This window comes from Linepithema humile, chromosome 3, assembly GCF_040581485.1.
Source record: "Linepithema humile isolate Giens D197 chromosome 3, Lhum_UNIL_v1.0, whole genome shotgun sequence".
NCBI lineage: Eukaryota > Metazoa > Arthropoda > Insecta > Hymenoptera > Formicidae > Linepithema > Linepithema humile.
In genome coordinates this window covers 26,593,871-26,606,843 of record NC_090130.1, presented here as the reverse complement: position 1 = coordinate 26,606,843, position 12,973 = coordinate 26,593,871, and the positions used below count along the sequence as shown (strand labels likewise).

At 35.8% G+C, this 12,973-nt stretch overlaps 1 protein-coding gene across 1 annotated transcript in view; it reads left to right on the top strand.

Moving 5' to 3' along the window:
* LOC105673454 (amyloid beta A4 precursor protein-binding family B member 1-interacting protein-like) overlaps positions 1–12,973 on the top strand; it is a 117,774-nt gene that overhangs the window by 31,806 nt on the left and 72,995 nt on the right. Inside the window, exon 2 of the mRNA XM_012369101.2 lies at positions 2,067–2,196. Within this exon, the coding sequence (XP_012224524.2) occupies positions 2,098–2,196 (99 nt within the window). The 5' untranslated portion in view covers positions 2,067–2,097. The remainder of the gene's footprint in view (positions 1–2,066; positions 2,197–12,973) is intronic.

Below are 12,973 nucleotides of genomic sequence, written 5' to 3'. Positions count from 1 at the left end.
TGCCAGTTATTTTTCCCGTGCGTGTTGTCACAAGAGCTTCAAATATTAATCTTCTCGTAAACCACACACGATGGCGACACGCGGTTTTAGCGGAAACTTTTCTATTAAAGTTAATCGCTTTATGTATGAGAAAAGTGAAATTGAAAACTATTCCGTGCGTTTAAAAAGTTAAAAGTAAAATTGGAATTAAAAATTATAACAATGGAATTTTAAAAACATATTAAATGTATCAAAATATAATTTCGTGAAATGTTGTGTCTACGAAAGATATGATAAATTTTTTTAGATTCTTTACGTCATTGCTCGAAATGTATTTCTTGTTGATATTCTTATTGCCGTATCTTTGTTTGTCTTTGAAGAATCGTATTTTACAATATTACTTGTTAGCTAATCACAGAATTATGCTGTTGAGATAATCTTTCGCTGCCGCTGAAGGTTCTCCGGCAGGAGACAGCGGAGGAAATGATTGCATTGTTGCAGCATGACGGTATCGAAATAAGCAACAGTCGCGCGCGTGCATTTATCGAAATAGGATACCTTAACGAGAATCGAAATGATGGAGAGAATCAATACGGTTAACCTGCAATCATTGCAGGAGAAGGTCGGCCTATGCGCAAGTGCAACCAGGGCTACATTTTGTCGGAATAACGAGCGGAAGAGGATGCACGCGCAACGAGTTAATTTCTCTCGAGACAATCCGACATTAAATTAATTTTCATTACTACATAATGGCGTTGGGTGCACTTGGCCGCAATGCACGGGCGCGACAAATTAATCTAATGTCTCATTAGCACCGTTTGCAATTACAACTTAATTCTTGATATTTAACGCGGTTGCTGTTTTTAGTCCCGCACGTGTCATTTTACCTTAACCTGTTTTGCACGACCTTTGGTTAAAAATGCTACCCTTGGTTAAAAACGCTACATTTGTAATTACGACAAAGTGCATTCACTTAATTACTGAGCGATTGATTATAGTACAAACATTTCTGTATCTATTACGTTGTAATTTTTGTTGCAAAATCTATGAACATTATTGATAATTAGAAGTAAAATTATCTTTAATCAATTGCTATGTATATTAATCCATTTATTCGGCATATTTTTACATCTAATTATTTCTATTCAATTTGATTATATATTGTTCGTACATATGTGAGTATTAAGTAGCCTTTTGTGTATTTAATTATATAGAATAGAATATCACATAGGATCTCGTATATAATGGAATGCGCGTTGTTTAAAGCGATTATAAATGCTTTTAAGTTAACTAATTCCAACGGGAAGAATCCCACGTTTCAATTAACGGCACTAATATTTTTCCATCCAATTATACGAGTTGATGAAAAGGAATTATGACAAAGCGACATTGCGCCGCTGGCGTTTCTATGATCACAGTTCCGCGGTTCTACTAATGGGAATTTCGGGCCAAGGCCCCGCGAATCGTACAACTACTAAAACGTTTCGTCAACGTTTCCACGCCATCGCAGCTGGTAACCGCAAGTTACCCTCGAGCGAACAAAGCTGCGTTACGTAGACGGTACATATTTGTCGATAACATATTTGCACGCAGTGTAAACTACAGGCGACAAACCGGGCCGTTGCGAAATTATATTCCTTTTTTAGTATTTCGCAAACTATATAATATGATTTTCTATGTTTTTATTTTTATAACTTTTTATACGGTTTTTGTTTGAAATATTTTCGTTAGTCAGATGCAATATACGGTTTGTAAATGACATAGAGATGTGTAATTTGATACGTGGTGCGTTAAATCAAAATTTCCATATTTTATTGACGCTCCGATTGCACAAAATAAATATTTATAAATAATAAAGGGTCCTTTACATATTTTATTCATAAAGTTATCAATTTTCCGCTGTTTTAATTAATGCAAGATATTTTCAATTGACATTTGATCTTAAATTCCTCTCGCAATTAAATAATTTGCAGCGATTTTGCAGGGATTCTATATAACATCATCTTTTTACGCATTACATTTTAAATACAAATATCTCCGTGGAAGCACTTTAAATAATATTAACGATTTAATTTTATTTTGTACAGGAAAGACGATTCAACGGACGGTTGATTCGCCATGGACCGATATGAGGAAGAAGCTGAGGACAGTGACAACGAAACGGATCCCGAACAACTTCTGAACGAATGGCTGGGCGAGTTGGACAGCCTGACTGTGGTAAGTTTATGTTTCCCTTCACGTGGTTTCTTCGTTATTTTACGATCAGCAACCGCGCACAACCGCATACGATCGCTAACAGCATATGAACACTCAACACTTCGTGGAACAATTGTAAATATTATGTTTTCAGTTGTTTGAAAAAAGAATTGAGAAAAAAGTAACTTATCCTTCAATATTTACATATTTATAGTTATTATTTATCATTATTTATGATAAAAAACACTGGACACTATAAAATTATAATATAATAGTATTATTAATTATTAATCATAAATAATTAATAATTAATACGCACAAACAGCTATGGAAACAGCTATAAATGTTGCAATTCAGCAGCATTAACGTCAATTAATTATAAATAATACGTACACAACTAAGAGCTACAATTAGAGCCAGTTACAAACATTATAATATACGGCACGTTGCGGTAATTAATCGTAAATGTCACACGGAATGACTAAATGCAATCTGAATCTGTAAATATTATATTATTAGGGAGGAATTGCAATCATTAATTAGAATTAGCTTTATATATTCACGATAAAACAAAAGTATATTGGATACAAGTTGAAAGCGGTTCAAACATCACATGAAATTAGAAAGTAGCACAATTTTTCTTTTATTTTTTTGATTCATGTAAATCGATATCCGTAGAAGTGGAATTGCTGCTCGGCGAAATTTCGATTTGATTACTTCGAAAGACGAGGCGATCTAATAAAGAGGCGCAGCTGACTAACAGCCTCTCTCGAGTGTACGCGCTTCTCAATTGGTGTCAATTGGCTCGTGGTCTAAATGATTCGCTGGTAGCTCGCATGAGAAGACGCTGATGCGAGTTTACTTCCTTGAAAAGCGTGCACGTGTCTCCATGTCTGTATTTCAATATCTCGGACTTGCAGCAATCAGCGCTTCGCACTGTTGCGAAGTGAACACACAGACAAATGGATCATAATCTTGCGTCAGTTGTTTACAAATTTAACTATTGCATTATATATTAAATTGAAAATATTATTAATCTTAAGAAAAAATATTAATTGATTTTACGTCATATAAAATTAACTCTTCTCTTACAAATCACGACATCAAAATGTTAATTCAATAGGATTTTGTTTATTTTATTAATGTAGTAATAACACACTTTTACGCATACGCAAGATATTGTATGTATATTTAAAAATTTAATCATTTCCTATATTTTTATCAGTGGCTTTCCGCTCCGATTTCGAGCGTGAAACATATTACTTGTTTATCTGTCTTCCCGGCTCGCAATCTTCGCGGTTTCCACAATCGTGACCGCGAAACGACAAAATTGTAGAGGATTGACATATCTGGATGATTGTAATGCGAACTTTGTCCACTGAGCAGATTCGTGCTCGTTTCTACCGAGTTTTAGCGTTTCCTGCCAAGACTTGTCGTGGCTTGCCCCGCGGTTGTCTCTAATTTCGTTAAATCGCAGATAATCGCGTCCCCCGACTGATCCTCTGTTACGTCATTAGTTGTGTTAGCAACTTTGAGCGTGGCTGCAGGCGTGATCACCGGACAATTCGCGGCGCAGAACATCGTTACGAAGTTCCAGAACTGACCTTTGTCATCAGTTTTGAGCGATAATAGCTCGCGCTTTTACTCCGTAAAAGCCTTCTCCCTTGCCTCTTTGTCAAAGCAATAAAAGAATTTTTAAATTAACGCGCAGAAACCAGCGGCGAGGTACTTTTCGCTGTAGGATTTTATTTCTTTCTGGTGTAACAAGAGTCTCAGGAATTTTGAAAAATCTTTGTCATGTTGTTGCCTTAAGAACTTTAATATTGTTGTGCGATAAAGTTACTTGTTTACGAACTTTGTCAAAAAATACCTGTGGAAGGTCTCCTATTTTGCACGCAGTTTTTATCTCTTGAAGCGCACATAGAACCTCAACCCGATTTCGTCAAGTTAGAAAATAGTTAAATAACGAAAGAGAATGCAAACGTCAAATTTATTAAGTGACAGTGCTTTAATCAATAGTTCTTTAAAATAAATGGTATTTATTTATTTTGAAATATATTGATTACGATATTCTTAACGAACAGAGCTTGTGCATTCATTTTGGATTAACAGTGCTTTCTTTATTTAATTCCTTTGTCATCAAATTGCATATTTTTTTATTGAATGAAACATTTATAAATTCTTGAGATTAACAGAATTTATTTTAGAATGATCACATATTAGTACGTTTACGTTTAGTTCGCCAGTGATGTACGTTGCCCGACAATGAAGTGCTAAGCTCTCCATAAAATCTTTAAGTCCCGATAAAGTTATAATAGCTACTGATTTAATTGCGAACACGGTGCGTCATCGGGAGGAAGAGAAAAGTATACTCTCGTTGAAAGCGAAACCGTGACGAGTAACCTTGAACCTTCCGCAAACGTTACGGCGAATGGACACTCGAGAATCGAGTCTAGCCGAGTGAAAGATGGATGAGCAACGCGTTCGAGTGCTGTGACTCGATAGTTGAAAGTACGCGCGAGCACATGTGCTTCCACTTGGTCGTTTCTCGCAGCGAAGGTTCGGCGAATCGATTAATGTCGTTGCTCGCCATCACGCAATGTTTACTTCGCGGGAAAACGTGGTTAAAATCGCGATGGTGAGACGTACATAGGGTGGACGCACTATTATCGATACCAGGATCTTTCGTGTTTCTTGAAGAAGAAAAAAAAAAAAAAAAAAAAAAAAAAAAAACTTAGTACACATATAAAAAGAAATGAAGAGAAAAGCAAAAATAAAAGTTGAATTGGATAATTGAATTTATTAAATTATGCGAATTAAATAAATTAAAAAACCGATTAAAAAAATATTATTTGGATAATTCAAGTTTGTCGCTAAACAACAGTCTGCATCTTGTTGACTTCAGAATTTACGTTTTCGAGTGCTGTTTACGAGACGAGTACACTACTTTAGATTTGCAATGATAAAGATAGTTGCGACGATTCATAAATTCTAATCGGCTTTTGTTTACACAAGTTTATCAGCTAAACTTGTGTCATCACGATCACATGATTATCAAACGCTCATTTCGATGACTAATCGTGCCTACAGCACCTTTATCAGTGGACGAGATATGGAATTCCGACGCGCTTTGCATGCGTATAAAATGAGATGTTCTATGTGCGTCGCGTTATTCCGCGCGGAATGATAATCAAACAATCGCCGGGCTTTCTCTTCATCCTGTTGCTTTCTTTGTTTCATTTCTTTTGCTTTTATTTCAAGATCACTCGAATATAACGCGAAAGGCGAGCGCGCGCGCGCGCGAGAGAGAGAGAGAGAGAGAGAGAGAGAGAGAGAGAGAGAGAGAGAGAGAGAGGAAAAGGGAGAAAGAGAGCTTTTGCACTTGCACTTGGCGGCGATGCATCGGAGGTCGGTCAAGGCGCCTGTGTGCAGATCGATAACCTGGCAACGCGAAACGGATAACGTTGCACTGTGGTCGCTGACCCCTACGTGGCTACAGAACATTCGAGAGAACGTTGGAACAGATCGCTGAAATATCTTGCGAAATATTGTTAGTCAGACACGTGTCATTGGTCGACTTGGTCCTTTAGAACGTTTCGTCATAGAATATTTCCAAGTAAGCCGAAAATCACAAAGTTTATTTTTAGTTACGCAAAAATCTTAAATTAGCGAATAAAAGTAGTTGTATTCTCTTTCTTTCTATCTCTCTCTCTTTAGCATCTCTTCAAGTTAAAAGATGGGACGATTAATTGAATAACGGCGAGGAAAATAATGAATAATATACAAAATATCTCAAAACTTGAGGATATTTTTGCAATAATATATTCTCTGATTAAGTTGGAGTCGATTTTTCCTCTGCGAAAATATCGAGGAAAGTCATAATTTATTGCGTCTTTTCAATTTTCAATATTAAGCTTGAAATTGAAATTTTATTAAAGCTTGAAATTAACAGAAGAATACGACAGTGTTATTTAGTTGTCTTGCTCTGTGTCAATCGCTTTGATATTTTTACAGAAAATTGGTCCAAATTGATCAAAGGATCCGTTAAAAGGATACATCCGCGAATTTTGAGACATTCTTTTGCTTCCTAAGAAAACGAAGGAAAGTAAACGAACCTAAGTAAAAAGATTAAAAGCATTGAGCGAAAATAAGGATTGGACAGTGGAATTAATTAAATTGTGCGAATGGAACAGAATCACATTAGACGAAAAGATTAATCGTACAATGTTACAGGATGCAATCTTCGTGTACGTGCGCGCGTATGTGTTTTTTTTTTGCGGAAATTATATTTATCGCTAATTTTGCTTTACTCTTATTTCGCAAGTTTTTTGTAATGATTATGATCTTACGGTGCTGATCATTATCGCGCGTATTGGATGCTCCATCGCGATGCGGAACGCGTGTCTGGAATGATTCGCGCGTCGCGGATGTACCGTAACGCGAGCATCGAGGTGTCCAATTTGCACAGTCACATTTACTGCAGGACCGAAGTATTTCATGCACAATGTCACATATGAAATTACTATGCCCTGCTGAATTGCGTAATAGGTTTTCTTAGAAGACGGGTGTCGTAATTGTATCATCTTATTCTCGTCGCGTATTCGCTCGAAATTGTTCTTTAGAGCACAGCATTTTGCACGAGACAATTTTTACGTCGATTTTTACGTAAAAAAATACTTGGTTTAATTTAACTTTTATCTTCTTTATTTTGAATCGATAATATTTTCTAGCTAAGTATTTGTTTAATGTTCTAAAAGATACTGAACAAATATTATCAATTTATTTTAATTAGAAAAAAATAACTTTTTAACGATATTATTGTGCAGCATAGCTAGAAAACGCAACTATTCGTGCGATGTATTATAAAGTTTCAATAATTATACCCTGCAAATTTTCAAACTTTACAATGTATCTTACGATCATTTAATTCGTTTTTCTATAAAAATTGTAGTATGTGTTAGATAACAATTTTAACGTTATTATTAATGAAATTTTAATGCCAGTGACTGATTTGTTGTGAAATTAAAACTTATTTCAGTATAAGAAGGATTATTTTTGCGAATATTTCAGCAATTTTACACAGATTTATTTAATTCTAATCATAAAGATTTTGTTTAGCTTTTTTGCATAGTTTGAGTTTGCGAAAGTATTTAACTTATATTTGATTATACTTAATTTCCAATAATATATCGCAAAATAATTTTAAAAAATTGTTATTTTTGATTATTGTAAATCATTCTTACGTCATCTAGTTTTTGTGTGAGGAAAGATCGTCATCGAACTACACTATCTTTGCTACATACGTTACCGACAGCATATAGTTCCTTACTCTGATACTGGTAATGCAGGTTGCAGCCTTAGCATGTCTCTGTCTTGATGGTTCTACTGTCGGAACATGTGTGGAGCTGATATTTCAAAAAGGAAATTCATAATTTGATGGCCAAATAGGCACGGCTCCTTAATGGCTTTACGGATATTTTATGTTAATTAACAAAAAATTCATAGTTTGCTGCCGCAAAGATGACTGAACCGCACAGTCATTTGGGCGTAGCAAACCCATTGAGCTTGTACACTGCGGTCATACATACACACATACACTTAAACTCACATTTACACATACAATGATTAAGAATTTTAAAAGAGAAAGAGTTTAAAAGTTTAATAAAATTAAATTTGGATAATGTATGTCATGTTATGTTGTAAGCGTCGGCTAAATAGGAATAGGACACTCTAACAACCCTTTATTATATTTTATGCTAATTAAAAAAAATTTATAATTGCATTTTTACACACAGTAATTTTTGCATATAAAATTATATATTTAATACTTAATATTTAAAAATTACCAGATACTTTTTCAAAATCAAACTTTAGAATAAAAATTTACAAAACTAATATTTTGCAAATTTAAATATGGAAAAAGAAATAACGGTAAAGATATTTTGGCAAAGCAGATTGCTTTTGAGATATTAAAAGTTCTACAAATATATAACATTTTTATAAAAAATATCTGTACGAGTAGTTTTTTTAATATGATAAACCGTAGATTAAAAATATATATTCTTCAAAACAGCTTAAATTTTTCATGTTTATTCTTTAATTATTATTTTGTTGATAAGTTCTACAATTCTACGAAAATTATTCGGAATTTATAATTATCGAGTTCACAGTACGGTATGATAAGCTACATCCCATTACAAAGACTGATAACGCTCAAGAGGCTAAATCGTTCATTACATCGTTTGATCATTCACGTAATAAGGGCAAATCGCAGCGAACGAGTTATGTGCCCCCGCGGCGAAATAGACAAATGGTTAAGAACTTCCGGTGGCTATTAACATGCGGGCTTCGTAGTATCCGCATCCGCGCCGGGACTTCGTAGCATCCTTAATCGCGGCCGGGGTCAATGGGAACCTTTGTTCCGTAATATTGCTGTATCCGGTACTCGTCATTTTGTTGATAAAAGAACTAAAACTTTAGCGTATTAATTTTTTTAATATTTGATATTGTAGAGAAGAATTTTAGAGAAATATTCTAAAGAATATTTTTAAATATCTGACTCGAATCGTAGAAATATAAACACTATTTTAAGATTCTAAACTAACATTTTATTTTATTTTATTTTAATAGTAAACTAAATTTTTAGTTGTGATAAAATTTGTCTGCTTTTTTATATTAATATTAATAGATATGTTCTCTATCGTACGGCAGGTGTTTAGCGATGATTAATTTTTTTATCATATTTTTCGTTCGATTAATCGCGAAGAAATGCGCTTTCAGTTTCTTAACAATCGTACATTTCTGAGGAGGAGATTTAAGCAGACACATAAAAGATTATCCATTTAAGAAGATAAAGACTAATCATCGGATTATCAATCACGGATGTATATTACGTGGCACACACAGCGCTCGCAAGATTGTATCGCCAATTTGAAGTCGTAGAGATCTATCAGTGATGACCCTTTTGGCCGCAATTATGCCTTTCGAGAAGTAGTATAAACATATCGTGCGGAAGGAAATTAGGTGACCTCTTGATCCTCGTGCTTCTTAGGCTCCATCATGCAGAATGTACTTCGTTAGAATCGATTCCAGTAATATTCCCCGGCGAAATCAAGCGGTATTCAGTGATGCTACCAAATAAACGACGAAAGAGAATTGCGCGGAAAAAAATTTCTCGATTCCAGATTCATTTGTGCATTCGGCAGATTGTGCTCATTAGAGACTCGCGATCGATAAATACGGAACGGCGAGTTTATAAGGCATTTTTTGCGTCATTAAAAAAAGGAACCACAAGTATATTAATGAATCATTTTACAGTCTGAATCTATTCAACATAATTTATTCTTTCTTTTATATTTTTTTATTAATAATATTTATACACAGATTTAACGTGGAGGATAGATCTTTATAAAATTAATTAATAACAAATTGAAGAAGCATTTAAACATGATTAAAGAAGTAGAAATTGATTTCTTCAGAAAGAAAATTTCTATTTTGAGCAGAATAATAAGTAAATAATTTCTATTGTTTTTAAATTTAAATAAATAAAGCAATTTTTTAGCACGAAACATGCTACACACACTCCGTGCAAAAACTCCATGTTAAATATATTTTTTTTATAAAACCGTGAACGACGACGACATAAATTGTCTATTCGATCGACTCGGCTCGCTTTGATACGCAGCGCGTTCGCCACCCGCACTTTTCATCCTATGTATTCAGAAAACTAGTTCCCCTTTTCGTGTTCTTCATGCAGCCTGCAGAGAGCTGGAAATGTAAGAGAATCGCTCAGGTAGCAGCGCGCTGCACGTGCCTAAGGGCAGCTGTGCAGTTTGGCCTTCTTCTTGCTCGCCCACCCTTGCGCACGCTGCGCGCACCGTAAAGCGATCCTCATTTCCGCGTCTCCTTCGGGGCTTCTGTTTTCGTCGGTTTCTCTCTCGGGGTCAGACGAACCGTTATCTACCGCGCTTGTCAACCGCAAAATGAAGCGAGTGCTGAGAAAAAGGCAGGAAAAGAAATTCCGCGCAATCACGTATTTGATGCGGATCTGCAAAATATTACCAATTTGAAAATTCCAATTTTAATAATACTTTGTGTGCATTAAGAGAGACCAATAAGCGGATTCAGATGTTTTCACATTATACAGAAAATATGTTCAGAGCGAATCGTTAAATGTAGCGAACTCCTTTAGCTGTTCTTAATATTTTTTTATCTTTTGATTTTTATTGCATTTTATCAAAAATGTTGTCGAACAAAACAGGAACTGACATGTCGATATAGCGTTAAAATTAATTTTCCGAATCATAAAATTGTTTTCGTATCTTTAGAGTAGAGGCAAATGAAAGAAATACGAAAATTCCGTAAGATGATTTCAGCTATGCATCCTACTTGCCATCTGTTGTATTAGTCGCCAATTTTGTCGGATAAATATTGAGCGATGAGATATTATTTTTAACAATATTTTTCATAAAAATGAATTAATTTCTATACCACGTGATTCTGCAGTACATTTTGTTAGAAATCTTGCTTTTATTTAGGAAAAGGATAATCAAAGAACAAAATGTATTTCAATAATATTACTTGCTTATTTAATTTTAAATTATCATATGCACAATTATGTTGTCATTAATTAATATTAATAATTATATAATTTGCGCTACAGCGTTCTGTAATTAAGTATCTTACATACAAATTGCAAGACGCATAAAATCAATTTATTGATCGAAACGCAAGTTGATGATAAAGAAAGCACATCTACTCGGCGTCTTTCAGCTTTGCGCACACTTTGAACAGCTTAAGCCTCGCATCCTGGCGTACATATCCTGTCCTCCTGTGGGTTGCAGCTGCCTCATAGTGGCAGCACGTGTTCCTCTTTTCTGGGCAGGTGGTTGGCGTCGTTAAGCAATCACCTCCCCCTCGACGAAGGCCGAGATTTGAACGGCGTATAGCCCGTCGGCGAGCGAGTGGAGATCACGAGGATGAAAAAGAAAAAAAAAGCAGGAAAGAGAGAAGGATAGGCCCTGCGGGCGCGAGACTCGTGACTGTAAGCGAACTTGTAATATTCTTGCTAAGGAATATGAAAAGAATATTATTAAGAATTATTGTGCTTTTTGCAAAAAATATTTGAATCGATAATAACGTGATAATTTAAGAACGATTGCGTATCGATATCATCCTAGCCGGAGGAAATAAATGTCTCCCGTGAGGATAAATCAATATTCTTGAAAAATACGCGTTATATATAAATTATGTCAATGGCTAATGCAGCACAATAAAATTAAAGTAACTAGGAAACCGATTTGTTTTCTAGAGAAACGTTGTTGAAACGCAAGAATTATGTATTGACTATTATAAATTAATGTAGAAAGAAACGTTTCGGTCAAAATTTTGAGGATATAAAAAAGGAAGGAAAAAAAGAATATTAGGATATTAAAAGAATTAAAAGAATTTTATTGCACTCAGTAAATAAGTATAAACAGGGACTGACATGTCATTAAAATTAACGAAATTGACGACAACGTTAAAATTAATTTTCTGAATCATAAAATTATTTTCGTATTTTCAGAGTAGAGACAAACGAAGGAAATGCAAAAATTCTGTGATACAGAATTCTCGATATTTTCAGAATTAACATTTATCTCGAAGTCGAATATAATGAATAGTCCGCGTGACATTGTTAAGCAGTCAGCCGCGAAAAAGAGCATAATGAAAGAATAACGTGATCAGGCGAGGGGGATGCAGAAGGTGTTCGCCCGTCTGCAGGTACCTGCCGAAGCAGGACGCGATCAAGCGAAGCGAACGGGGAGGAGGAGGACGAGGCGATCGGCAGGTGATGCCGAGAAGCGCTGCTTGATATACGCGCGCATCGTGACCGGTTCCCCCTCGATCGTGGATTCGCTGTGCGCGCGCGGTTTACTGCCGCTTAATAAGCCGTAATAAGAAGGACCTGTCGGGACTTAAGCGCGCTCGCGCGATACCCTTGTGTGCGATAAATTTCGTGGGGCGCTGCGCGTACGCGCAAATTGCGCGATCGCCGGAATCTGCGACGCGATCGGGCAGGTGGTACTCGCCGACTGAATCCTGCGGACTTGCGGTTTTCTTGCGGAGGATTCGAAGGTCGTATCGAGCAATCAAGCACCTTTGCGACTTGTCTCAGGAACACGAGGCGAAAATTGAACGGATTTTTATCTTGCTAATATATTTTTCGAGTCTCGTGTATATAATTTTAGTACATATCAGTACCGAAAGAAAATAAAAAGATAAGGCGCGATAAGTTTTAATTTTGAACATGAGCACGTATTATCGGCAGCTCGATCGAGACTGCATGAGGGCTGCATTCATGTGGACTGGATAATAGCCGGACACCCCCGCACACAACTGGATATCCCTTTGTAACCATATCGACAAGAAAGGATGAGCGCGAGTGAACGAGGATAGCACGGGGCAATAAAGTTTTCCGTCTTTCTTTTTTTCCGCCCATCTTTCTTCTTTTCTTTCTTTGCTAAATCAGATGCAACCTCGCCTCTCGCCTTTCGCGACGGCGGAGCGCAACAGTTGGCGAAGAGGAAACATCTGTCGCTCGCGACGCATGCGTACCCCTCAGGTAAAAAGTTGTATTCAGGGATTCTCAAATTTTCAGAAGATGAGGCTTGCAACGAATATTGCATGAAAAGAGAAATAAATATTTGCAATATCAAAACGTATTATATGCAACACGTATACATAGTAGAATTTTAAATTAAAAATATATATTTACTTTTATTTCTTTTATTAACACAATTCTTGTGATATTCTCGTT